Raw genomic sequence first — 27,670 nt, 5'->3', positions numbered from 1 at the left:
AGTCAATTATAAAAATCATAGAGCTGAGGTCCCAGAACAGATCACTGTGGAACACCACTGGTCACCAAACTTCAGGCTGAATATTTTCCATCTATTACCACCCCCTCTCTTTTAAGGGCCAGCCAATTCTGTATCCAGACGGCCAAATTTCCCTTTATCCCATACCTCCTTACTCTCTGAGCCAAGACGCCTTGCTAAAATTCATGTTCACCACGTCCACTGCCTACTTTCATCAGTGTGTTTTGTCACATCCTCAAAGAATTCAGCAAGGTTTGTGAGACATAACCTGCCCCTCTCAAACTCATGCTGACTATCTCTAATCAAACTATGGTCTTCCAAGTAATCATAAATCCTGTCTCTCCGAATCTTCTCCAATAATTTGCCCATCTGGTAAGATTGACTGGTCTGTAATTCCCAGGATTATCCCCAATCCTTTTCTTAAACAAGGGAATAACATTTGCCACCCTACAATCATCTGGTACTACAACCAGTACCTACAACAAATCCGAAGCCTGACCTGCTGCGCTTTTCCAGCAACACATTTTCAGCTCTGATCTCCAGCATCAGTAGTCCTCACTTTCTCCTCCATGATGCTGCAAAGCCTACCATTTGCCCACCAGGCTGGTCTTTTTGAAGGTATGCTAGTTAATACGCTAGGATAGTTAGGTACATCAGTTATGGCACAAATCTTTAGGCATGTTCAGTTATCTGATGAGAAGGATCATTACTACAGAGATGTCGTTGAGGGACATGATGGGAAGTTGCACAGTTGATAGAGTAGTAAAGCTCTTTACAATTGTGATTGCATTTCATGAGGCAGTAACTGTGCTCAAAGCCTGTATCTGTAATGATTAACAGGAAGTTGATTTGAAAGAGGTTGAAGGTGCAGTTTTGAGTTATGAGTGAAAAGGAGATTCTATTAGAACATTTAGAGTAGGAAGCGATTATGTGCAGTAAGCTAAAGAATGTGTAATTGATACAGGCAATGAATGTTAAGGTCTAAACATTTAACTGTTTATGAGGATAACTAGCATTCATATTAATTACTGTTTGCTGTTTCAGGCTGTAATTTTATCTTGAAATTAGTACAGGAAATAAAATTATTCATTTTTATTTTGAGTTGGAAGGAATAGTAAACTTTCTGTTGCTGTAAAACTAATGTTAGTTTAATGTTAGTGCTGTAAGCTCTTAAAAATTTGATAATCTATTGCCATTAGCATAAGCTGTGATCTGATGGTGTATGTTGTGGAGCTTCCCAAAATTAGGGAGGGCAAGATCGACCACACTAGTTAAATCAAAGCAATCCTCATTGATATATTTGTTATTTTTCCTGTGCACTTGCTTTGATGTTGACACAGGCACAATGTAAAGACACAGTCTGTTTTGTAGGTAACCATGGCTTGTTTGCATCACTAATTCTTATCATGGGGATCCATGAAGATCTGAAGTTCAATTCCTTCAGATGCAACAGCTGGGCTCATAAAATTGTGAATCTGCATTCAGAGGCTTTGTTGCCCTCTTGGTGAAATAAACTGATATTAGAAACTTGTGAATGTTGAAAAGGAAATGGCTCTAGGTTTTAATTCTTTGTTTCTTGTAATCAGGTGCTAAGAATGGATTCGGATTAGCTTCAGTTAGACAAATCTGAGAGAACGAATTTACAAAATAACTGGTGTTCTTATGTTCATTTATTTTGTTTTTTTTATTGTTTGAAATGTGAAGTTACTTCTCATTGGTTCTAAACTAGTCTGTCCAGGTTTGCCTGAAATTAGATTCCAAATGTTAAATAAAGATCACGCAAACTTCAGCCACAATTTTGTTTTCATAAACTTACACCATTTACTGATTGTGTTTTGACTGTAATATTAGTAAATCTACCAGTCCCAACATTCAGGTTTCTGTATCCGTTGCGTTTGACAGAAGTGTTGAATTTTGTAGAATTCAGCCTTTATTTACAACTGCTGCTGAAGACTGGTTGTAGTATTGTGTATAATCTAGCAGATCTGAAATATTACTTACGACAAATAACAATTCCAGCATCTCTTTCTGACCAGTTCTTGTTCATTTTGAACTTACTTGCTTTTGGAAACTGTGTGCCTTTTTCAAGAGAAGAAACAAGAAGACTAATCCAAAACCTCAAATTCCCACTGTTTTACCAGTTGCAAAGTTTTTTGCAATAACCTTCGTAGATGGTTGATCTCTTGGATCTGTGAATTATAATTGGGGAAATCAAGAAAAATTCTCAATTTTTGAGCCACTGTACATCAGTGCAACGCCCTACCTGTTTACAGCCATGTGCCCAGATTTTTGTCAAAATTCACCTCTAGTTGAGTAATATTTTGTTTATTCTTGATTGTAAATTCGTCATCCTTGGGACAACTTCTAATGTGCGCAGCAGTCCAAAAATCATGACCATCTGGGTTTGATTTTTGGGAAAAAAATAAATGGCTTCTGGAAAAATTTCTGTTTCTTTTAATACTAACCGTGCAGATTCATACCATTAGTGAAACTACTACAATTGCTTTTTTTTTGGAATGAGCCTCCTTCCCCAATCTGCGTTCAAAAAAACCCTCCAAATACAGTATGTAGGTGTGGAACAGCTTGGGTGAAATAGGTTGGTCCGCAAAGAAGACAAAACAGAAAAAGAAATGTTATTTACTTCTGTGAAGATAGTCTGTACGTGACCCAGGCTGTGCAAACTAATATGAAGTTCTCACTCTTGGTGTACTGTCATCATAGATGGGCTGACCTGAAAAAATATCTCAACTGCAGTTGAAGACGACTGTGGCACCTCCAGCTGAAGCAAAATTAATGGAACTTGGAAACCACCAGAGTATTGTAATTTTCTGCAGGTTTCCTGCTAAACCATTGACAGTGAGATATCATACAAGATTCTTGCATTTTTCAACCCCTTCCCTCTGTTGGTTGCAAAAATGCCATTGGCCTATCTAGCCTTTAACATCTAAGATTCTTCCGAGTTGTGATTTTCCCAATAACATTTACTCCTGATTAAACAATCTGTGGAAAAAAAAACTCAGATGCTACACTGAATTTAGCTTGATGAAAACCAGAGAAATTTGGATGGTTTAGGGAAGAAGATGACCCTATTCCTCCCTGCTGTCCTATTGGATTTGCTCACGTGTGTATTGGTTGAATACAAAATAGGTTATAACTGTGATAGCTTCCAAAGTTGCACAGAGATCTAAGAGTTACTATATGACCATTTATTGAATTGTTGGAATGTTGTTAACATTGGTGCATTCCAACCCAAGAACTGAGAAAATTCTTGGCTTGTAATGTGGGCTGTAACTGAAGTAATTGTAAAGAAAGTTTATTTACTCAGATAAATGGAAGGAAATTGCTCTGATTGAGATTACTTGAAGAACCATGACACATGCTTGTTGGTTTTTGTTTTTCTATGATCAAGAGTTTGTTCTGTCAGTATTGGCATGTTATTAAGTCTGATCTTTTTTCCATTCATCAGTGACTTGTTTCTTTGGAAAATGCATGTCTCAAAACTTGTCAATCTGAAGAGATGTCATGTTTAAAGCTGATAAAGAGAAAAATTGATGTGTAATTTCTTTTGACATTTTAATACTTTTGACTGGTAGAGAAAAGAAACTTGCTAAGTGGAGGAGGGTGAAATGTTCACAGAAGGAACATGAGGTTGACATGATCGTGCTGCGTAAATGTTTCAGGATGTCCTAGGGATATTAATAACTTAAAAATAATTACTTATAGTCACTGTTCTAATTGAGGTCATTTGGCACACAACCAATTTATGCTCAAAGGGTCACTCAATCAACTTTGAGGTGGTTTGCTCTAAGTATGTTTGTTGTGGGATTATATTTAGGCAGGCCCCCAAGAGTACTGCACTACTCTTTTTCCGATAGTGCCATGAAATCTTTACTTCCAGCTGAATGGCAGATGGGGCCTTAATTTGTTTGATCAAAGATACAGAGTGAAACTTGAAACCTTGACTTTCTGCCTCAGAGAGGAGTCAGAGTCATAGAGACATGCAGCACAGAACCAGACCCTTTGGCCCAACTCGTCCATGCCAATCAGATATCCCAACCCAATCTAGTCCCACCTGCCAACACCTGGCCCATATCCCTTCAAACCCTTCCTATTCATATATCCAGCCAGATGCCTTTTAAATGCTGTAATTGTACCAGCCTCCACCACTTCCTCTGGCAGCCCATTCCAGCATGCACCACCTTTTGCGTGAAAACGTTGCCCCTTAGGTCTCTTTTATATCTTGCCCCTCTGACCCTAAACCTATGCCCTCCAGTTCTAGACTCACTCACTCCAGGGAAAAGACCTTGGCTATTAATCCTATCCATGCCCCTCATGATTTTATAAACCTCTATAAGGTCACCCATCAGCCTCTGACGCACCAGGGAAAACAGCCCTAGCCTATTCAACCTCTCCCTATAACTCAAATCCTCCAACCCTGGCAACATCCTTGTAAATCTTTTCTGAACCCTTTCAAGTTTCACAACATCCTTCTGACAGATCACAAGACTGGTAGGGAATACAATCCTACATCTGCTCTAACTTAATGGTAAACACAACAATTAAAATGAGTGCTGGTTTATAAGATTTACTTCAGTGATGTTTCCTTTTGTGACAACTTTGATTATTTCAACCACTGCTGATACAGGGATTTTTTAAATTTGATTTTTATTTAACCTTTCCAGTTTATTTTAGTACAGAATTCTTCATATTGTTGTTACAATACAGAATTGGATATTTCCAGGTGAAGCGTGTTACTAATGCATTCTGCAATTTCTAATCTGAGTTCTGCCTTCAATGTTACAGAACGTGACTGAGCGTAACCCATATCCTGACGACGAAGACATGGTTGAAGTCAAGTTTGCCAAATCGCCGATAATGTCCACGTACTTGGTGGCATTTGTGGTTGGTGAATATGACTTTGTGGAAACCAGGTCATCAGATGGCATTCTAGTCCGTGTCTACACACCCATTGGAAAAGCGGATCAAGGAAAATTTGCTCTCGAGGTTGTTGTTGTTTTTGTGTCCTTTTGTATAGTGTATCCTTAAAAAGAAACGGAGGGAGAGGAGGAACTGCCCTCGTTTCTTGAATCCAAGATATCATTTGTACTCCGGTTCTCTGAATGAAACTTTAAAGTTATCTGATCCCTTAAGAAGACAGTTAAAGGGTAAATTCAAAATGGGCTCTTGTGCCATTAACTTTTACTTATTAATCCTTTACTGTTTGAACACCACATGGTGATCCAGCACTACATGACACTATGTACTCCAGCATGCTATGCTAGTGAGCACACATTGGTGACTTTCAGATTTCTAAAGCAATGAATTCCTAGCTGCATGAGACTTAAAGCAAAACTCTGTGTTTCATCAAAGTTCAGATAACTTGACATGCAAGTCCTTTTGACCAACCTAGTGGCCTTTGTGGTAATGATGAGGACAGAGGACTAGGAATGATTTGTCTTGGAGTTATGTTGGAAATGCCATTGGAGGAATCTGGAGGACAGAACAGGGGAGGGGAGTTAGTGGGGGCAGTGAGAAATCACAAACACAGCTCATAGCTTGAAAAATATTTCAATTAAAAGAAATTAATACCAGTATGCTTAGAACTTAAACCAAGGGCATTGTCAAAAGAATTAGGTTTTTGCATGTCATAAATTTAGTAAATGATATGTAGGACACTTTCTTTGGTGAATAGCAGTGCCATTCACAACAGGAAGACCTTGGGATTTCTATAGTTGGTTTCCAACCTTTGGGTTAGGGAAGCTGAAGCCATCTGCTGTTCTCATCGGTGACTGCCATCCAGAAACCTTCCTGTAACTTCTGTGTGGGAACATCAGGTGAGAACCAGATTTGTCTGCGAAGAGTCTCACTGTTTGAACTCTCAGTTGATGATGACTGGTAATTTGGATGAAGTAATGTAGGATGATTGCCTGATGTTCAGGTAACAGTGTCCTAGCAAAGAGTCAGCACTTTCAGGAAGGTAATTGGTGGAGAGTGATGGGAGGGAGACATGCAAATCCTTCAATGAGAATCCTCGGTGAAATATTTTGGATCATGTGCTACTGTGTTGTGTATAAATCAACTTTGTAACCCTACTGTTTTTCTCCATATTAGCAGTGACATTGCTCATCCTCCTGCTGTAACTGCTGACTCATAGGGGCCAGGTTTCCAGGTAAAAAAAAAAGGCTCTCTGGGGAAAAAATTATATCTAGATATTGGGCTGAAAATAATCTTCCTAAATAGATACTAGTACAGTCTTTTGCATTTTGCAATCATGTTAGGTTTAAATGTAACTTTTAAAAATGCATTTTAAATGAGGAAATTAGGACATTATGAAACTGATTCCCTGCAGACCCATCAGGAAGAAGGAATGTCACTGTCCATTGCAATTTAGAGAATGATTCCCATTTTAAAAAAACAAAAAAAAAAATCCATTTTGGAATATATTTCCCATTTTTTATACCATAAGCATCTCACATTCTAGATTTTTTTTAATTGCTTTAGTGAGATCTTAAAGGAATCAACTCTGTTCCCTGTTTGTATGGAACAGAAATAGACATTTATAGCTGAGCAGATAAATGCAGTTTTATGTTCAATAGTAATAAAAGCTCTGCTTTTCTCTTCACTAGGTTGCTGCCAAGACACTACCTTTTTATAAAGAATATTTTAATGTTCCGTATCCTCTTCCAAAAATTGACCTGATAGCCATTGCAGATTTTGCAGCAGGTTGGTACATTAAGGATGTCACTGCTTTTCAAATTAATGTTAGTCATTTTGTACTTGCTAGCCTATGTTTACTACTATTTACGCCATGCCTTGGTTTTGAAATTCTTGTTTGTGCTTTTGAATCCCTCCATTACCTCTCCCCTCCTCACTTTGTAATTGCTTTTAGCCACAACCCTCAGTTATATGTACTAGTTTAATTCTGAATTGTTGAGCATTGATGATTTTAATCACCTGACCACTAATGGCTATACTGTCAACTGCTAAGACGATAGCACTGAAATTTCCCCTCTATACCTCTCTGCCTTACTCCATCTTGTGGAAGTGACACCAGGTTATAGTCCAACAGGTTTATTTGAAAGATCAAGCTTTCAAAGTGCTCCAAAAGCTTGTACTTTCAAATGAACCTGTTGGACTATAACCTGGTATCATGTCATTTTTAACTTTATCCATCTTGTTTTCCTTTAAGATATTCCTTCCAACCTCCCACTTTGACCAAACGTGATTTGGTGTGATAATTTATTTTGCAATATTCATTTAAATTGCTTGGGGATATTATATCACATGGAGCTTTATAAATACAATTCTTGCAGAGGTGGTGATTTGAGACACTCTGAAATTCATGATAAAAATGCAACTATTTAATCCGTAACTTTTTCTGAACAAAAATATGCCTATTTTCATCTTCCTAATGAAATAATTTATTCAGAAATTGTGCCATTTTTGACAGTAACGTTGTGAAAAATTGTGCAATTAATTCTTGTCATCTATTGTCTTTTTTTCCGATTGCCATTCCTCTGTTCAGCTTGGTGACTTCCCAATATGTCACTCAATAATTGGCTACTGAAAATTTGTTGAGTTCCAAAATTGATGGCCTATTATTTGTAATCTCTACCTGCACAATTCCATCCCTTCTCACACCTACATTCCTCATGATTGCCAAAGGAGAGGATGACTTCTACTCGTCATCTCTCTTACTTATCTTTCTTTGAGAGCCGTATGTTGTCATCCTTTGCCGCAAATTTGCCATCCCTCATGGTGTTGTTTTTATTCACAGGTGCCATGGAAAACTGGGGCCTTGTAACATACAGGTATTTGCTGAAATGTGTTTATATTTGTATAACTCTATGCAATGTGGACCTTAAAAAAGCAGTTGGTTTGTAATGGTGAATGCTGGTTCTCTGGGAAATAATTTCAGCAGTTATGTTAAAACTAAAAATTAGACAGATCTTGAGTCTAATTTCTAGCAGAGTAAAATTTCAGTTGGACTACAGAAATGCTCGCCTCAATGTTAAGTAACGTCTCGGGCTTCACAGAGAGAGAGCTGCAAACTGGGACTGGAATCTTGCTTCCATAACGAGAGAACAGGTAGCCCCTCTGATCATTACAGCCATCTGTGATTGTATGGGTTCTTTTTTTAAAGTCTTTTGAAAATCCCTCTACCCATACTTTTAAAATTGTCCTTTTCAAAACAAGGTGAATGGTGGAACAATGTGTATGCTGTATTCTTTTTCCTTCAATAAGTTTTGTCTGTCCAGGCATGGACTAGCCTATTTTATATTGCTGAGCCTATCCTCTGTGTAAAAGATGAAGGCAGGTACTTTGCAGATTATGTGCCAGATGAACAGGAGGGAGCTGAAAAGTGTGTGCCAGTCTGTATAAAGTAACCATTCTAATTTTGTTTTATTACGTGCTGCCACGTAGTTCATAAATGGTCAGAAATTTATATGTAGTCTCGTAAATGCAAGGTAAGTTTTTTTTTTAATATATTCTAAGCTGTTCTGCCTTTGGCCTCCTGTTTGTAATGATTTTTGCTGGTCACAATTCCATGGGCAAAGGTGGTCTTCCATTGAACCATCCAAGAGGTCACTTCAGAGGAATCTCGATTATCCGAAGAACATGGGCGGGGAATGTTTCGGTTGGATAATCGAATGCCAGATAACATAGTTTAACCAAGCATCAGGACTTTGCGATCTTGCCAGAAATTCTGATATTCAATTAATTCAATGCCAGATAATTGAAGTTCCTCTGTAATTATATTGCTTAGAAGGATAACTATCTACACTTATTTAGTCCTCTTCAAATATAAACATTCCAGAAGAGAGAAATTAAAAGCAAAAGTGCTGTACAATTTTCTCGTGGCCTGTAAGGGTCCTTTAAATAGTTTAAACTGCTTTTACTATATTAATTTTGTTGAAGTGGGAGGCTTGTAAAATATGTGCTTCATTAATTTGTCACCTTTCAAATTTAATCAGCATCCTTTTCTCTTTAATCAAATCAGAGTGTTAAAAGACCGGAGCTAGTCTGTACCACAGTCTTTCTCCACATGGCTACATCCAGTCTCCTGCCCATTTCTTGTCCCTTTCATATTTTTCAAGTAACTAATTTGCCTGAAAAATTTTCTAAAAATTCTCCACTCCCAGGATTTGTTGCTGAAAATTTAATTCTTTAATTGTCTTTTTTTATTGAGTTTTTTGTACTCCCCTTTTAATTTATTCTATTATCTCAAATATTGTTCTTTTCCTTCACCATCCTTTCAACCAATAATCATCATTGTTATCAAGCTAAGTTAGTCATAGCCTAGTGGGAAGCACTCTCACGCGTGAGTCACAAAGTTCCAAGTTCAAAACCTGCTCCGGGGCCTGACCACAAAGGTCAAAGCTGTCGAAGGAGTACTGTACTGATGGAGCTGCCATGTTTCAGACAAGAAGTTAAATTGGAGCCCTTGCTCAATTGAATGTGAAAGACCCATCTCTATTTTCTTCCTAGCCAATATTTATCTCATAATATTAATTGGGATAGTTTTAGAATTAAATGAATCAAGAGATCAGAATTATTAAGGTACATACAAAAGAACTTTTTGTTGTAGTATATAGCAAGTCCAACAAGCTAAGATGCAGTTCTGGACTCTTGACAGGTGGAAGGAGTAGCAGTAGGAGGACATTTTGGTGATCATGTTCATAATTCTACTAGTTTACCAAAATTACAGTAAAGCACAATGATAGAACAGGTCTTGGAGTTCTAAACTGGAGCAAGGACAATTTTCCTAAGCTGAGGAATGATTTTGCAAAAGTGAACTGTAAGCAGCTACTTGAAGGTAAATCAGTGTCAGAGTAGTTGCATGCATTTAAAGGGGAAATTCAGGTGTTCTTAAAGTGAAAGTCTTCACACAAAGGAAGGAAGGTGTACAGACACTCTAGAGCCCCCTGGATATCAAGAAGCTTACATGATGAGATAAGGCAAGAAAAAAGAACGCTTATGCCTGACATTAAGAATCCAAAAGCCAAGAGGCGGATAGAAGGTTGAGCGATAAAGTCAAAAAGTACAATAAGAAAGCAGTGACATGACTATGGCTAATGAGAAAAATCCAGAATAATGTTAGATCAAGGAAGGGGCATACATATTGTCCAAAAAATGTAGCAGACCTGAAGATAGGGAGCAGTTTAGATTTCAGCAAAGGAGGATGAAAGGATTAAGAGGAGGAAAATAAGAGTATGAGAGCAAGTTTTTGGGAACGTATAAACTGATTGCACAAGTTTGTGTGTGTGTGAAGAAAAGGTAGGTCTCCTGCATTCAGAAACAAGTGAAATTATAATGGGGATCAAAGAAGTGGCAGACCAAATACCCAGGGCCTGATAACCTACAAGTAGAGAAAGTCGCCTTAGAAATAGCAGATGCGTTGACGGCCATGTTTCAGAATTCTGTAGCCTCTGGAACAGCTGTTATTGATTGGAGGTTGCTAACGTAATACCACTTTTAAAAAATGGAGGTAGAGAGAGAACAGGGAATTATAGATCTCTTAATTTGACATTAGAAGTGGGGAAAATGCCACAGTTCGTTGTAAAAAGGTTTATTAGCAGGGTACTTCGAAAGCAGTGGCAGGTTTGGGCAGAGTCCAATATAGATTTACAAAAAGAAATGGAATTTTTTGAAGTTGTAACTAGTAGAGTTGATGAGGGGGAGCCAGTGGGTAGCTTTACTTCGATTTTTAGGAGGCTTTTGATAAGGTTCCATGTAAGAAATCAGCATGTAAAATGAAAGCACATTGGATTGGAGATTGTATACAATCATGGATAGAGAACTATTTGGGAAACTGCAAGTACTGTAGGAAGTAAATGAGTCTTTTTTTTTAGTAGCAGCCAGTGGTACTGCAGGGATCACAATAATGTTAATGATTTATATGAGGGAGCTAAGCTAATTCTGAATTCGGAGACCGTGCTAAACTGGATGGGAGGGGGAGCTGTGGGAACAATGCAAAGATGCTTCAGTGTGATTTAGACAAGTTGGACAAATGTATGGCAGATGAAGTATAAATGAATAAGTGTGAGCTTATCCAGTTTGGTAGCAAAAACAGGAAGGCAGATTCAAATCAACCAAATATCAATTTTAGCAATACATTCAGTGTCGGGGTAATTAAGGAAAGTACCACCAATAAAAGAATCTAATCTATGTGTAATTGCAGAAGATTTTAAGCCTGTCTTCTTTGTTTTTTTTTTAAAATGTAGATGTAGTTGAGGAGGCAGAGAATGAAGTATTGCACATGATAAACACAGGGGGTGTGGAATTATAATGGCATTAACATTCTTGAAAGTGGATAAATAGCTAGGGCTAGTTTAAATGTACTTCATGCTGTTAAAAGAATCCAGGAAGAAAAATGTAGAAATTATGACTATCATTTTCCAATCCTCACTTGATGGAAGTTTGATGTTGGTGGTTTAGAGGACTGCTAATTTTGGGCTTTTTGTTTTAAAAGGGAGCAAGGGAAAAGTCCGTATAAATTTCAGACCCATAGACTATCCTCGGTAGTGGGCAAATCGGAAACAATTCAGAATCACAAATAATTGTCATGGATTTGTTGAGGGAAGATTATGGCTGACTAATGATATAAATTTTTTGAGGAAGTAATTAGGATTGAAGATAATGCACTTGATGTGATCTAGATGAACGAGCAAGATCCCACATGGCAGGCTGGTTTTGAAAAGAAGCCCATGGGATTCAACATAATGTTGCAGGCTGTTTACAAAATTAACTCAGTGGCAAGAAACTAGTTGACAAATACTTTTGCAATTGGAAAGCTGCCTTTTTGGGCTAGCTCACTGCTTGGTCCCCAGCTTTTGGTGGCACATATTACTAATTTGAACAAAGAGAACGTGATTGGGTAATTTGCAGATGATACCACAATTAGCTGCAAGATTGATAATGAGAAAATTAGTTATAGATTGCAGTAATATATCAATGAATTGATCAGATGGGCAGAGAAGTGTGAAATGTAATTCAACCTGGAGAAGTACTAGATCATTTGGGCAAATCAAAGTAATATACAATAAACAAGAAAATATTGAGAGCTGTCGAGGAAGTGAGGGACTTTAGTGTGAATGTTCAAAAGTCCCTGAACTTACTTTTCTGATAGGAGTAACTATGAACCTCTTAATTGGATCCTGTAAGAGAGCCAGCTCTGGCTAGTTTCTTTCTGAAGAGGTTTAATTGGTTTCATAGCTTCAGTGACAAATTGTGTGTCCCTGTTGGCCTAAAAACAATACTGCACATAGTTGGCTATTGTTGGCTGAAGCATTCCAAAATAAAAAGTAGGAGATCCGCATTGATCGGATGCTTAGCCTTAGGATGGTATCAACTGAAAGAGAGTGGAAGGGCCTTATGACCCACAAAAGTCCACTGGGAAATATCCTGGACAAACAACCTCCTTATGATTGCATCTATAGCGCTGGTCTATAAAACAAAAAAAGCTAATGCTACCTAAATTACAGCCCTGAACCTGCCAAATTTAGTAAACGATCCTCTTTCACGTGGATCAGAGGCCCACTAGACTCTTTACTTTCCAAGTCTAGGAGTCATTCCAGATGTGTCGGTAGCGCAGTAGACAGTGACTATGTAATAGAAAAGCCTAAGCAGCTGTCCATTCACTAAAAAGGCAATCTACACAGAAATACAAACCTACGACAAAAAGTACAAAAATTCAATGGAGGAAAGGGGAGCACATCAGAGAAGGTTGCCAAAACATTAAGCTGTGAAATATCTGAAACATGTGACCTATATTCAAGGAATCACAATGTGGTTGAATTTTTGCATGAGAAGTAGTGATCACCAGTTGGTTGTTCTGCATGCTTTGTGGCTGCCATCTCCTGACAGTAGGCCTGTTTTGCTGACGGGCAACAGATAGACCATTTAGAATAAGGGTGGAGAATATCACTCAACAGCCTGCCACTATGTGAAATGTAGCAGCAGAATGCTACCTAACCAAACCAGCACAGTTTGCTTGAACTAAGTTCATAAATGAGATTGGCTTTGATCAGCATGAAATGTCAGGCAGGATTATGTGACATGAAGCATCATAGGCTGAAGAACTCATGGACATCTAGGGTGATCCCGATATCAGGGCCATTGGCATTGAGCTAATGGAGAGCATCACTGAACTATCATAGAATTTCTACAGCATGGAGGTAGGCCATTCAACCCAGAGTTCACAGAGCATCCAACTGAGGCCCACACCCAATCCTTGTAACCCTGCATTTCCAATGCCAATCCACCTAACCTGCACATCTTTGGATTGTAGGAAGAAGCCCACACAGACACTGGGAGAACGTGAAAACTTCCCACAGACAGATGCCTGAGGCTGGAATTGAACCCAGGTCCCTGGCACTGAGAGGTAGCAGTGCTAACCACTGAGCCACCATGCCGGCAACTATTAATGACTAGGAGGGTCTTAAGGCAATGAAAGAACAGCAAAGAATGATAAGATCTATACTTGAACAGTACCATAATGGTGGAAAAGTGGAGAACTAAGTCATTCCAATAAAAATAGAGGAGGGAATAAAACACGACAGCCCACTCTTACCAACACTCTTTTCAATATTGCATTGGCTGTTTTGGTGTACTCCCTAAAAAGGGCCACCTAAGAAGCTTCCATGCTCCTGGGAAGGCAGAAGAATCAACTGCTCTGCTTTGGTCTTTGCGGACAACATAATTCTCCTTGGCAACTCCCGTGACGAATGGAACAGAATATTAATCTGGATCATTGAGTAGACATAAAATGACTATTGTCAAAGTACAAGACTTAACATCAACACTGCAAAATCAAAAGGCTTTCACTTCACCCATAAGGGGACAAACGTCTTCACAATCGCAACAAGAACTGGATGATTAAGGGTGAATCCAAATCCTGCATCCCACTGAGAAGTACTTGGCAGGAGAAGCTTGAGGGCTGGATGGCAGGCCTAAGAGAAGCTGTTCTCTGATCACGCAAAATTAGGATCCTGAACACTGTTGTTATCCTTAGGTTGTACTCCCATTGGATCCTGTCAGAAATGTTGAACTTCTCAAACTTGGTCAAATCATCAAAAATCCTATTGAACAGATCCAATACCTTCCACCGCATACAACTGATGGTCTTCTGTACTCCAACAATAGGAATGGTGCGCTCAGCCTATTAAAGCCTGAAGTACAAATTCCAGCTGTGATTATTTGAAAGCACATGGCACATCCAGACAATAGATTCATCAAGTATTATCCCAAATCTGGGAAAAATGCAAGACAGGTGATATAAAGAGACTGCAAGTGCTTGAAATCAAGCTCCCACAGAACCAGGATTTTAGTTTTAGCTTTTAGCACTTGCTGGAGTCTTGAAGCTGGATGTGGAAGTTGTTATTCTGCTCTCTGTTACAAATAAAAAATTGGGTCTGTTTCCAGCTGCTAGTGATGAGACTATCTATTTTACTGAATTTGCCTTTGCCAAGTGTGTTTATAGAATCCTATAATCCCTACAGTGTGGAAGCAGGCCATTCAGCCCATCGAGTCATCACCAAGCCCCAGAGCAGCCCACCAGACCTGCCCACTTACCTGGGTCCCTGGTGCTGTGAGCCACTGTGCTGCCTTATGTTTATGGGATATTATTATCTTGGAACAGCTAATCAGTGGTGGTTAACATATGTAGTCTTGTTAAATATTTCAATAGAGTTACAATTGAGCTAATTTTTTAATTCTTACTTTGTCTGCATTTAACTATACTGTAAGAATAGTGTGTTTTGCTTCAAGTCTGGTAGTTTGGCCACTTGAATTACATCCAGAACATAACGCCTTATACTTTTTTAAAAATAAAAAAAAGTTGGGTTCTAGGTTATCTTCTTAATATATGTTAAGGGGCTTTAGTTTGGTCTATAACTAATTGGGGTCTCTTGTTGGGATCAACATCTCTAATTCTAGGTTGGGTTTAGGATTATAGAACTAACACTTTTTTTTTCAGATGTTGTTTGGTTAATTTAAATAGAATGTGCACTGTGTTGAAATGGCTCTTTCAGTCACTAAGAGTTTCTATGACTCTGACTCCTGGGATGGAAGAAGTCACTTGTGGAGTTGTACAGAAAGTTAGCAAAGCAAAGCTTTTGGAGTTGGCAGACGACCTGTGGTTGCTTTTATCCATGTGAAAAGGAGAGGAAATTGCAGCAATAGCTCGACATTTACAATTGTGAGAAATGTCTTTGGAATCTTTGGATGTGGCTAAACTTCAATTGCAAACGAAGCAACTTGAACATGTAATTTAAACTGTTTCATTTCCTTTTCAATTGAAAGCAAAGGAAAAAGAAACAGAAAGGAAGGTCCTAGTAGAAGAATGGAAAGAGTTTTCGAACTTCGGAGGTTGGAACTGAAAGCTCAAAGTTGCCTGAAAATGGTGGAGTCAAGATTAGAGTGATGCTGGGAAAGCACAGCAGGTCAGGCAGCATCCGAAGAGCAGGAAAATCAACATTTTGGACAAATGCCCTTCAACATTCCTGATGAAGAGCTTTTGCTCGAAGTGTCAATTTTCCTGCTCCTCGGATGCTGCCTGATTTGCGCTTTTCCAGCACCACTCTAATTTTGACTCTAATCTCCAGCATCTGCAGTACCAGTTCTGCGTTGAAAATGGTGGAGGTAGAGGTGAAGGTAGGAGTAGTGGTGAGGACAGTGATGGAGAGCAATCCCATCATAGCCAAAGGCCTGTTGGGGATCTGTTTAAGTATGTCCAAGCATTGTCTAAGTTCAATGCGAAGGATGTAAAAGCCTTTTTCATTTCATTTGAGAAAGTGGCTAGATAAATGAAATGGCTATTAATCATGTGGATATTGTTGATCCAAACAAGGTTAGTAGGTAGAGATAGTGAGTTATTTACATTACTGTCAGAGGTGGTATCTGGGAAGTATGGTGAGATGAAAAAAGTAATCTTAAGTGCGAATGAGCTAGTGCCAGAAGCCTATAGGCAATGTTTAAGAAATCTAAAAAGGGAACTTAGTCAGACGTACATAGAGTTTGAAAGAATCAAATGAAATAACTTTGAATAAATGCCTAGAAAATTTACCAAACATACAACACTCTTAGAGAACTATTTTGAAGGAGTTCAAAAATTTTCTTCCTGAAGTTGTGAGCACTTGTGTGCAAGAGCAGAGGGTTAAGACTGCAAGATTAGCAGCAGAAATGCCAGATGAATATGAATTGGTTCATAAATCAAAATTTGGCTTTCAACATCAATTTCAATCCATGAGGAATAGAAACTGAGGAAAAGAGAAATCCTCAAGTGTTAAGGGAAAAGGAGATCTCATTGTACATAGTAAAGGTAGTTTGCCACAGGGTAAAAAGGAAACTCGTAAAGGGGAAAGAGAAATAAAAATGCTCAGTGTATTCACAGTAATAAAGTAGGCCACTGGGAAGACAGATGTGGGAAAACAGGATAAGCCAGTGAGTTTTGTTAAAGTGGTAAAGGAAAACACAGTGGAAGCTATAAAGCCAAAAGTATGTACAATCTGGTTAAGAGTTTGTTGAGAAGAAAGTGCCAAATCTTTTTAAAGAGTTTACTTGCGTTGGTAAGATTTAACTCATGTACTAGGAGAGCAGGTAAAGGAATAAGTCCGTCTTTGGTGAGAGATAAGGAGATACATAATTTGGGAGGTGTATTTCTAGAAAAAGTGGTAATATGTGAGAAGAGCAGTGTTCCATTATATAAAGTGAGATTGGGGAGTCCAGCGAAAAGTGGAGTAATAGAGAAGTTCTGTGTTCCAGAAATAGTTTATTCTTTGTATTGATGTAGCTGGTTTACAGGTGGGAGTTGAAAAGCCAGTGGAAAATCAGGAAACTGAGGTGATAAAGGAAGTATCTTGTGGGATTTTTCCTGACTCTGGTAACAAGGTCACAAAGCCACAAGTGAACAGGAGGAGAAATCGTAGAATAAAGATAAAGTTGAAGTTCAATTTATCAGAAACCATGTTTGAGCAAATGGTTAGAGAAAAACAGGTGGAGGACAACGTGGATATTTTTAGTTCAGAGAAGTTAACTGAATTGCAACAAAGATGAAAAACTAAAGCAGTTGTATCAAAAAGTGTACACCGAAAAAGAATCTGTGTACCTCAGAATGTTACAATCTTAGAAATTGTCTTGGTGAGAAAATGGAGACCATCACACATTCAGGCAGATGAAAAATCGGCAGAAGTTCAAGTTGTATTACCGGTAAGTTATAAAAAGGAGATATTGTGGCTTGCACATGAATTACCAATAAGAAGTCATTTGAGAGCAAAGAAAATTTAAGTCAAAATGCAAAAACATATTTTTTGGCTTGGATTACATAAGGATGTCGTTGATTTTTGCTGGACGTGTCATATGTCACCTAATTGGAAAACGTCAGTCAGTGATAACACCAGCACCCTTAATACCTATTCCTGTATTTGAGGAACCTTTTACGTAGGACCTCTACCCCTACCTGAAACAAAAATTGGGAAACTATATTTGTTGTCCATAACAAATGTGTCTACTAACTTAGTGGGGGCCGTTCCATTATGCAGCATCACAGCTAAAAGGATTGTAGAAGAGTCACTCAAATGTTTTACTAAATGTGGACTACCCACAGAGATACAATTGGTTCAAGAGTTATTCAAGGAAGTTTTGGATAGAAATAAAATCCACTGCATACCATCCAGAATTGCAAAGAACATTGAACAGTGGTATCAAACTTAAAAGACCATGTTGACAACTTACAGTCAAGACTATCCAGAGGATTGGGATATAGGAGTTCCATTTGCCTTTTTTACAGTTAGGCATGTACATAATGAATCAATTTTGGGCATTAGGTAAGTGGATCGCTGAAATCATTTCAAGAGAAATTGGCAAGTCAGTTCAGAGACCACATGTTTAGACCAAATCAAATTTTAGGGAAAGATTAAATAGAGTAGGTGAGTTGACGAGACAGCATTTAAAAGTAGCAAAACATATGATGTTGCAGGAAGCAGACAAGAAATCAAAAATTTGCAACTTTGCTCGTGGAGATAATGTTAGTGTTACTGCTAGTGGTCAGTGAACCTTATAAAGGAAAGGTTTGGTGGCCTTATTAAATCGAAAGGAAATTGAATGAGCTGAATTATTTAATAAGAATGCCAGATAGAAAGAAATCAGTGTGTCAGGTGAATATGTTCAAAAGGTATTTTGATAGGGAAGATAAAGCAAAAGGAGAATGTGTTATTCGTTGCAACAGTCTGAAGAACCAATGATTGTTGTAAATTTGGCATTCCTCCAGTTAAACTGGACAATGAGGAAGTTCTCAAATTGGGCTAAGTTATGGAGTTCCCCTCCAGAGGAAAATTGAAATGACCTGAAAGGATTATTACAATCACATGGTGGGAATAAGCTGGGAAGTAATTACGCATCAATTAGAATATTGTCATGTGCACTCAAATGAGTGCAGTGAAAAGTTCGTAATGTCACTGCTTTGGCACAGAGTACCTAGGTACAGATACTTTGTGTTTGTTACAGAATTGAAAGAGTAAAAAGAAAGCCTAGTGAAGGAATACAAAGCTTTAAGAAAACTCAAATTACAGTCCTTGACCTATTTCACTGAATCAGTGCCTACCAGGCTTCAGAACACAGGGCCTAACTGCCTCCACGTGCTGGGCTGTGGCCCACGACTCACCTCCAGGACTCTGACTGCCTCCTACCCCAGGCTCCAGCCCACAATTTGCTTCCAGTGCTGTCATGATGTAGATCTAGGAATTGCTGTTTGAATTAAACAGTATCGTTATAAACGTAACCCTCTAAAGTTGGCACAGGTTCAGAAAGAGATTGGAAGCACACTTATTGGTAAGGACCTTATCTGAAAGAGTGAAGGAAATTTCTGATTACATGACACCGAATGGACTGTACCAGTTTAATGTTATGTAATTTGGTATGAAGAATGCATCAGCCACATTTCAAAGAATAACCAATAGTCATTTCAGGATTACCCTGTTGTGTTGTGTACATGGATGGTCTGGTGAGATGTGGAAGGAGTATTTGGAAGGTCTGTTGAATTGTTCAGCTAACTTCAGGAAGCAGGCTTGGTGATAAACTTCCTAAGAGGGAATTTGCAAAAGCCCAAGTCATACTCCTGGGTTATGTTATTGGTCATGGACGAATGACTGCACAGGATATAAAAACAAAGTTTATTTAGAACTTTCCCATCACACTGAAGAGGGAAATACTACAGTTCCTGGGACTGAATGGTTTTTATTTAAAGTTCATACCAAAATTTAGCAGTGTGCTTATTCCACTGACTGTCCTGTTGACAAGGTGCAGAAAATTTCCATGGTAGCAAGAGCGTCAAAAGGCATGTGACAACCTGAAAGCTGTTAACCACTGCCCTCGTGTTAGTCACACCTAACTACAAAGCCATTCAAGGTGGCTATCAGTACAAATGCAAGTGGGTGTTGGTGCTGTACTCTTGCAAGAAGACTACGAGAAAATAGTGTTGCTGAGTATTCATCAACAGAAATATTCCACAATTGAAAAGGAGGCCATGTGTTTGCTGTTAGCATTGCAACATTTCAACATTTATGTTGCCAGTACTGTGTCTGAAACAATTGTATATGCTGATCATAACCACTTAAAGCTTTGGGAAAAAATTTAAGGATAAAAACTTCAGACAGTTTAGATGGAGCTTATTATTTGTAGCCATTCAATTTGAAAATTATGCATGTGGCAGAACAAGAGAAGATAATTACCAGCACATTGTCGAGACTGTGAAGGAAGACTGAGATGTTCTGTGGCAGGAAAAAATTGATTAAAATGGACTGTAGTATTCACTGTAAGCATGCAAACATTCGTTGAAATGTGTATATAATGTATATATATTGTAATGTATTAGTAACATAAGACTAAAGGTTTTTATAAATGAAGTTATCTTTGTATATTGATCATTTTTATAAAGTGGAGGGGAAAGTTGTGTTGATATTTTGGCTTTAAGAGGAGTATTTTGTCCTGGTTCTTCTATAAAGAGAGAGTGAGACAGAAGTGATGAGCAGTATGTTCCAAGTGAATAGCTTGAGGCTTTGGAGTGTATTTTTAAAAGCTGAAACAATAGCAGCAGTGTGAAGGGATGGGGTCAAGCTCCCAGAGAGCCAGTTCAAATATTTTGGCTTTGTACTAGGCACAAAAAGCAGGTGGCTTGAGAGAAATAACTAACTAATGCGAATCCGAAAGATCCAGAGATAGAAATCATTCGCCCAGCAAGTATTGAGACTAACAATATCCCCGACACCAGAGTTAATGCAAATCTTCAATGCCAGATGAATTGGCCATATTACCTGCACAGCTGGAGTTGATGAACACTGGCCCTATGTGCTAGGGTATGGTGCTGTGTCTGACGACATGCAATGTAGACATCATCTCCGTGTTCAAGCAGGATTTGATTATTAATGGAGTTAATCTGTATAGTGGTAGGTTATTCATGCAACAGTAAAATATAGTCAAATTGAATTATAGTAATGTCAATGTTGGACAACTAGCCAGAACAACACTCAGTCCCTTGATTCTCCTGGCATAAATCATTACATTTGGTAACTTGGAAGCATCATTTGACTCAGTGTGGCATGAGACCTCGTCTTCTGCTCAACATTAGTGCAGTTATGCTAAAAGAGGTATTTCCCCACAAGCAATATGCTTGGAAGAGGGAATCGCTGGTGTTCGAACAAATTGATAAGGTGATTCCAAAATGTGTATAGAATCCTTTCTTTTATTAGCTGTGGTACAAAATGTAAGAATAGGGAGGTTATGCTGGAACTGTATAAATCATAACTTTGGCCACCAATTAAGTACTGTGTACAGTCCTGGTTGTTATAATACAGAGGACGTAATTGGCGAGGGAGAGTGTAGAAGAGATTTATGGTGATGTTACAAGGTTGGAAATAGCAGGAAGATTTGATAGGTTGGGATTGTTATGCTTGGAGCAGGGGATTCTGAGGGTAAGTTTGATTGAGATGTGTAAAATTCTGGACAGAGTGAATGGAAAGACCTGCTTGCTTTGACAGAATCACAGATGAGAAGGCATAGATTTAAAGTGAAGGTGGAAGAATTAGATTAGATTACTTAGTGTGGAAACAGGCCCTTCGGCCCAACAAGTCCACACCGACCCGCCGAAGCGTATACCACCCAGACCCATATTCCTACATTTACCCCTTCACCTAACACTACGGGCAATTTAGCATGGCCAATTCACCTAACCTGCACATTTTTGGACTGTGGGAGGAAACCGGAGCACCCGGAGGAAACCCACGCAGACACTGGGAGAATGTGCAAACTCCACACAGTGAGTCGCCTGAGGCGGGAGTTGAACCCGAGTCTCTGGCGCTGTGAGGCAGCAGTGCTAACCACTGTGCCACCGTGCCGCCCACAATTAGAGGGGAGATGAGGAAAAATGGTTTTCAACCAATGAGTGTCTGGTTTGCTTCTCACTCACTGGAAAGCTAGTAGAGGCAGAAACCTTCAGTTTTGTTTATAAATTGCCTGGAGTACAAACCAATTGCTGGAAAGTGGAATTAATCTACAATGCTCAATGTTCAGCTAGCACCAATACAAATGACCAAATAGTCTTTTTCTGTGTCCTAAACGTTTATGACTTCTACGAATCACTCAACATAACAAAAAGATAATGATCTGGGCATTAGTACAATGTTGTTGTGGGAACTAGCTATCAGTGGCTACTCTTCAAAAATACTTCCTTTTTAGTGAAACCTTTGAGATGTCCGGTAGTCATGAAAAGTCCAGTAAAATGCAAGACTTGTGCTTTTAGCTGCCTATCCTGCTTTTCAATCTGTAACCTTCTGTAGTTTCTAGTGGTCCTAGACACAATCTCCCATATTCTCAATTTGGCATCATCTTGGATTTACTTTGCTCCTCATCCCTCATTTTTATATTTAGTAACAGAATAGTCCACCAAAGAGACCCCTACATCTTTCCATTATGAAAAGTTTGTTCTTTCCCTACCTACTCTTTTCCTTCTACCTCTAATAAGCTTTCTTTCTGCAGTCTAATATTCCTAATTTCTAAATGTATTAATATAAATTCTCTATTCAGGATTATGTTTGGTCAGCTACGCTTGATAACCAAGCTTAAAAAACAATGCAGCGTTGGCCGTTAAGTAACTATTTGTTAAAAAGTTGGTTTAAAGTGTTTTCAATTAATATTTATATTTCACCTCCCTCATCCTCCAGCTCCCTGAGAAGAAAATATGCAAACTCTATTTGCCACCTTTCTCGAAATATCCTACTTGATTTTGAGGTCCAAAAAATCTTCCTGAAATGCTTCTGTAATTTCTAGGAGCTAGTTAACAGACAGCTATTTTATTTAATTGATCTTTTATAAAAGGACATTCATGAAAGTTATCAATGGTTCACGAAAATTTAGTTACACTGCAGTAGTTCAAATAATTCTCCACATGTGTCGCAAACTGGATCTATGCTAAGTTGATATACACTGACAGTGCTACAATGCACCACTAAGCATCTAAGTAGTAGGAAGAGGAATCTTCCATACTCGTACTCCACATACCGAATTGAAATCAATCAAATAAGATATCTGAGAACCTACTTCTAAAAATTTCAGAAGTCTTCATCGAGATATTTCTGCACTTTAAGAAGCTTTTGTACTTTGGTACAATTCATTCTTATGACATGTTCTTCGAACTGATCAAAACCCTTGGAAGAACCAATTGTAAATTAGAACATTTTTCTTGACAAGTTATCATTAAGTCAAATACGAACCACAATTGGTTTCAAGTCTATTGCACTTGTGAACATTTTAAGCAGTTTATTATCCCATTGCTCATAACATTTAAAATGCTGCAATTCTTAAATGTGTCCAAAGCTTTAAATATTGCCACAACTTAAATGGGAAGTGTGTGTTGATAATTCTGTCCTAATGTCCAATAAGCTGTCACCTGATTTCTACCAGCTTTGACAATAAAAAAAGACTCTTTATTGTATCAGACTTAACTTCAGCAAAAAGAATTTCTAATTTATTGCTATACAACTTAGTGTACCCCTTCTAACAACCCACATACACACACATATTCAATTTTCCAGACACAACACAAATTGATACCACACATTAAAAAACATTGGCAGGGTAAAGATTAAAAATCTAGACACAAGGTGTAGAAAGTTATTTTCTATCAGTTCTTTTGATTTTAGCAATAATAAATGGTGTTGGCTATAGGGTGGCTGTCATCCTTCAGCGGTTGATCAGGTGGATTTAAGTCTTCAAAATGTTTTGGCATTTTCTGTCTTTTTCCCACATGGACAGAGAGAGGGAGAGATGGATGCTTTCTGTCTGCAGGCTCTGGATGTTTCCTTGCCTCTGCTGCCCTAGCACTTATAACATTTTAATACTCGATGTCAACCAAAGCCGTTTGGCACCACTCTGTCTCACATGTTTCTCCTCACAATTCAGAAATCAACACTCTGAATTGAACAGCATTTGGTTTTGGTATCCAATTACTAATAATAGCTCAAAATGGAAAAGTAGGCACCTGTAAGAACCCAGAATCCTACTTTGTTTTCCCCTCCCTCGGGCACAGCATCCATACTTTTGCTCTAACTGCCATCAGTATCTCAAACAAACAACAAAAATTGCGAGAAAAACTCAGGAGAGATGGCAGCATCTGTGCAGAAAAAACAGTTAATGTTTCAAGTTCAGTGACCCTTCTTCAGAACTTAGTTCTCAAAGTTGGAGTGAGACCAGGCTAGCCGTATGATTCGGTTATTCAAGCTTAATGGCCAAAACTACCAGGAGTTCCATTCACTTTAAATTTTAGGGTCAGTGAGATTGAATTTTACAATTTAGAATTTAGATCTGGGTGGGAACTTAATTTTTCAGTCAGAACTAAATGTACAACTTAATGTGAAGTACACTTTTGAACTCCATTAATGTGTTTTGAGGATTCTAACAAACTTAGACAACTGAATTGTCCTTTTATTAAGGACATGCTCTGGTACTGCAATATACTAGTAGATCAGTATTGAGATGAGTGAAGTGGATGGACTGTGTGTTTCGTTCTTGAACATCATTCCACACTGTTTGAATTCTGGAATTAATGTGATGGAAACAGCACTGACAGCACAGATCCTGACATACAAGACCTTGGTGTAATTACAAAGTGGAGTAAGCAAAAAATACTCTGTAAATTTACCCTGAAATATCTTTAGAAGCTCTATAGGTTTAATTATTTACCTTCAAAATGCTCTTCTCACTTCCTGAAATATATCTCTTATTTTTCATTTCCTCCAGAGAAACGGCTCTCCTAATTGATCCCAAAAACTCCTGTGCTTCATCAAAACAGTGGGTCGCTTTGGTAGTTGGCCATGAACTTGCTCATCAGTGGTTTGGAAATCTAGTCACCATGGTAATATTCACATTTTTGTAAAATAAGGCTGTATTTGTTAAAACTCAGCTCATATCTTACTGAAAACAGAACAAAGATGTGTCTCCAGGCAAACTCCTGCAGGCGACACAGAATTTCAGTGTATCAGTGAACCACTGTTCAGGGTAATTCATGGTTCAGTCACAATTGCAAAGTCTGATTCAAGCTAAAAACAATCGGTGTTACAGATTTCAGAAGGTCTCATACTACAAAAGGTAGTAGATTTCATTTCTCTGAAGTCTTTCTTTTTAGGTTGTATGTGTTACTGAGTTTCTAACTACCTCATTTACTTTTTTTGCTAGTATATTTTAACAGCAATGGAATTACCTGGTGTGTGTCTGACAAAAGGTGGTAAAATTTCTTTCTTACCTCCATAAAATGTTATTGTAAATTTTATTCCCCACAAGGAGCTTCTAAGTTGAAACCTTTTATACTTCCTACCCTTTTCCAGAATAGAATGAAAACAGCGAATGCTAGAAACATGCAGCCTGTCAGGTAGGCTATGTGGCTAGAGAAACAGTTAGCATCTGTGACTTATCAGAACAGACCAACATCACTATGTCATCATATAAATCAGATTTTTAATGGTATTCAACCTGAAAAGTTAACTGTTTCTCTATCCCACAGATGCTGCCTAACATACTGATCATTTGTTTGTATTTTGTATATCCAACATGAGAATAGTTTTCAGATATTGTGGTTATGTCAGTCAGTATTAAAAATGTGTACCAGTGCATATTGTCTCATGTTTGAAGCAAAACTGGCATGCTTGATACACAAGTTGTACTTGTATATCTGTGTATGTTGTCTGCTGACCCAAGGAGTTGAAATTATGCAAGTACTTAAGTATAGGCAGCAACATTAGAGTTTGAATATTGTCATTCCACTGCCAGATCACACTTTCACGAGACATCTATAAAAGTAAGTCCATTAAGGTTTAGTGTGAATTCAGCAGCACTTTTTTCGGATTTTCATGCAACATTTGATTATAACAGTGTGAATATACTGTATAAATATCAATATAATATGCACAACAATTTACAGGTACACAATCTTTTATCCGAAATGCTCAGGTCCAGCTGGGTTTTGGAATTCAGAATTTTTTGAATTTCAGAATAAGTGACAGTTTGGTAAAATTGTTTTAAAAAAAACTCTTTCCAAAGAACAGACTGACTTGAGTAAAACGGGCCCTGAAACAAAGTTGAGGCCTGCCAGTGCTGGACCATGCCCCTGCATGTTGCATCTGAGTGACATGCATCGAGTGGGTGTGGACCTGAGTTAACTGTTTGCACGCCAAACAACCTTATTAATGAGAAAATAATTAGCAAAAAAACCTTTAGACTTTGGAGCTTTTGGGATTTCAGATAAAGGGTTGTCTTCCTGTACTTTATTCTGTTGGACTTGATATGGAAAGCCTATTGTCAACATTTTAATACTCGCTGAATATGTTGTTGGGCTCCATTTTATTAGGTTCCAATTGGGAAATTAGGAACTGGTGGAAAATTCAGCACAGTGAGCTTGCTGTGCCATTATATCATGACTGATCTGTGGCCAAACTTGATATGCCTACCGTTGGCTATATTCGTTAATACTTCCATTTGTCAAAAACTTATCTATTTCAGACTTAAAACTAACAACTGATCAACTGCCATTTGTCATAGAGAGTTCCAAACCTCAACCACACTTTGTATACAAAACTGCTTCTGACATTTTGCCTCAAAGTCCAAGCCCTAAGTCTCAGACTATGCCCTCTAGTTCAAGAATCTCCAACTAGTGGAAATATTTTATTTATCTATCCTTTCTCTTCCTGTTAATGTTTTGAAGACTTCAATCCGATCGCACCTTAACTTACAGAATTCTAGAGAAAACAGGCCTAATTTGTATAATCTGTCCTCATAACTTAACCCTGAAGCCCAGGTAACTTTTGTGTAAATCTGCATAATATTCCTTCCAAGGCCAATATATCCTTCCTCAGATGTGGTGCCCAAACATGCTTGCAGTACTCTAGTGGGGTCTAACTAGCATTTTATATAGCTGTCACATAACTTTAAATCTTTATATTGCAGTCCTTTAGATATAAACACCAGCATTCCATTAGCTATTTGATTATTTTTTGCAGCTGTTTGTGGCACTTTCAAGATTTATGCACCTGAACCTCTTCCCCCCCCCCCCCAAATCTTCCTGAACTTCGACGATATTTAACTTCATACCATCTAAAAAGTACCCAAATCTATCCTTTTCTCAGTCTAAGTTGAATAACCTCTCAATTATTATATTGAACTCAATCTGCCACAGCTTTGCCCATGCACCTTGTCTATCAGTATCCTTCTGTAATTTAATGCTATCATCTACATAGTCTACAAAGCTGCCTAAGTTTGTGTCATCAGCAAGTTTGGATCTATGACTTTGTGCCATTACCCAAGTCATTATAAATAAGGTGAATAATTGGGGCCCCAACATAGATCCTGTTGGACATCAGTGGTCACATCTGCCAATTTGAGTACTTACCCATTCTACCTAAATTCTGTAACCTGCCACTCAACTGAGTTCCCAGCCATGTCAGTAATTTGTCCTCAATTCCGTGGGCTTTAACCTTAGCAACAGCCTCTTATATGGGACTTCATCACACCTCTTTGGAAGTCCATATACATGACATCCATGAACATTACATAAAGGGAGGTAATGGCCTATTAGTATTATCACCAGACTGTTAATCCAGAAACCCAGGTAATGTTCTGTGCACCTGAGTTTAAATGCAGCAATGGCAGATGAATTTAGTAAAAATCTGGCATTAAGAGTCTAATGATCATGAATCCAAAATCAATTGTCAGGAAAAACCCATCTGGTACACTAATGTTCTTTAGGGAAGGAAACTGCTGACCTTACCCGGTCTGACCTACTTGTGACTTCAGAGCCGCAGCAGTGTGTTTGACTTCTGGAATGGGCAATAAGTGCTGTCCCAGCCCATGATGCCATCAACCTGTGAAGTTTTTTTTAATTCCCTGTCCACCAATTAAGTCACTTGCTTAAAAAAAGTACAATGAAATTTGTCAGGCATGACCTGCCTGTTACGAATCCACACTGACTCTCCCTGATTAAAATTTTTCAAGGTGTTCAGTTACCCTATCCTTGATTATAGACTGCAACAATTTCCTGATACAGAAGTTAGGCTAACTCCTTTTTTAACTTCCCTGTCTTTCCTGTTACTTCATTCTCAAAAAGCAAAGTGGC

General features: G+C 38.3%; 1 protein-coding gene across 1 annotated transcript in view; it reads left to right on the top strand.

The window, feature by feature from the left end:
* npepps (aminopeptidase puromycin sensitive) overlaps positions 1–27,670 on the top strand; it is a 233,198-nt gene that overhangs the window by 123,859 nt on the left and 81,669 nt on the right. Inside the window, exons 6-9 of the mRNA XM_043674808.2 lie at positions 4,822–5,022; positions 6,645–6,741; positions 7,796–7,829; positions 24,307–24,421. Coding sequence (XP_043530743.1) covers positions 4,822–5,022; positions 6,645–6,741; positions 7,796–7,829; positions 24,307–24,421 — 447 coding nt within the window. The remainder of the gene's footprint in view (positions 1–4,821; positions 5,023–6,644; positions 6,742–7,795; positions 7,830–24,306; positions 24,422–27,670) is intronic.

The sequence above is a fragment of the Chiloscyllium plagiosum genome, unplaced genomic scaffold (genome assembly GCF_037043375.1).
Source record: "Chiloscyllium plagiosum isolate Xiang-an unplaced genomic scaffold, Cpla_swu_hap1 HiC_scaffold_32, whole genome shotgun sequence".
Taxonomy (NCBI): Eukaryota; Metazoa; Chordata; class Chondrichthyes; order Orectolobiformes; family Hemiscylliidae; genus Chiloscyllium; species Chiloscyllium plagiosum.
This window is presented reverse-complemented; position numbering and strand designations above follow the sequence as displayed.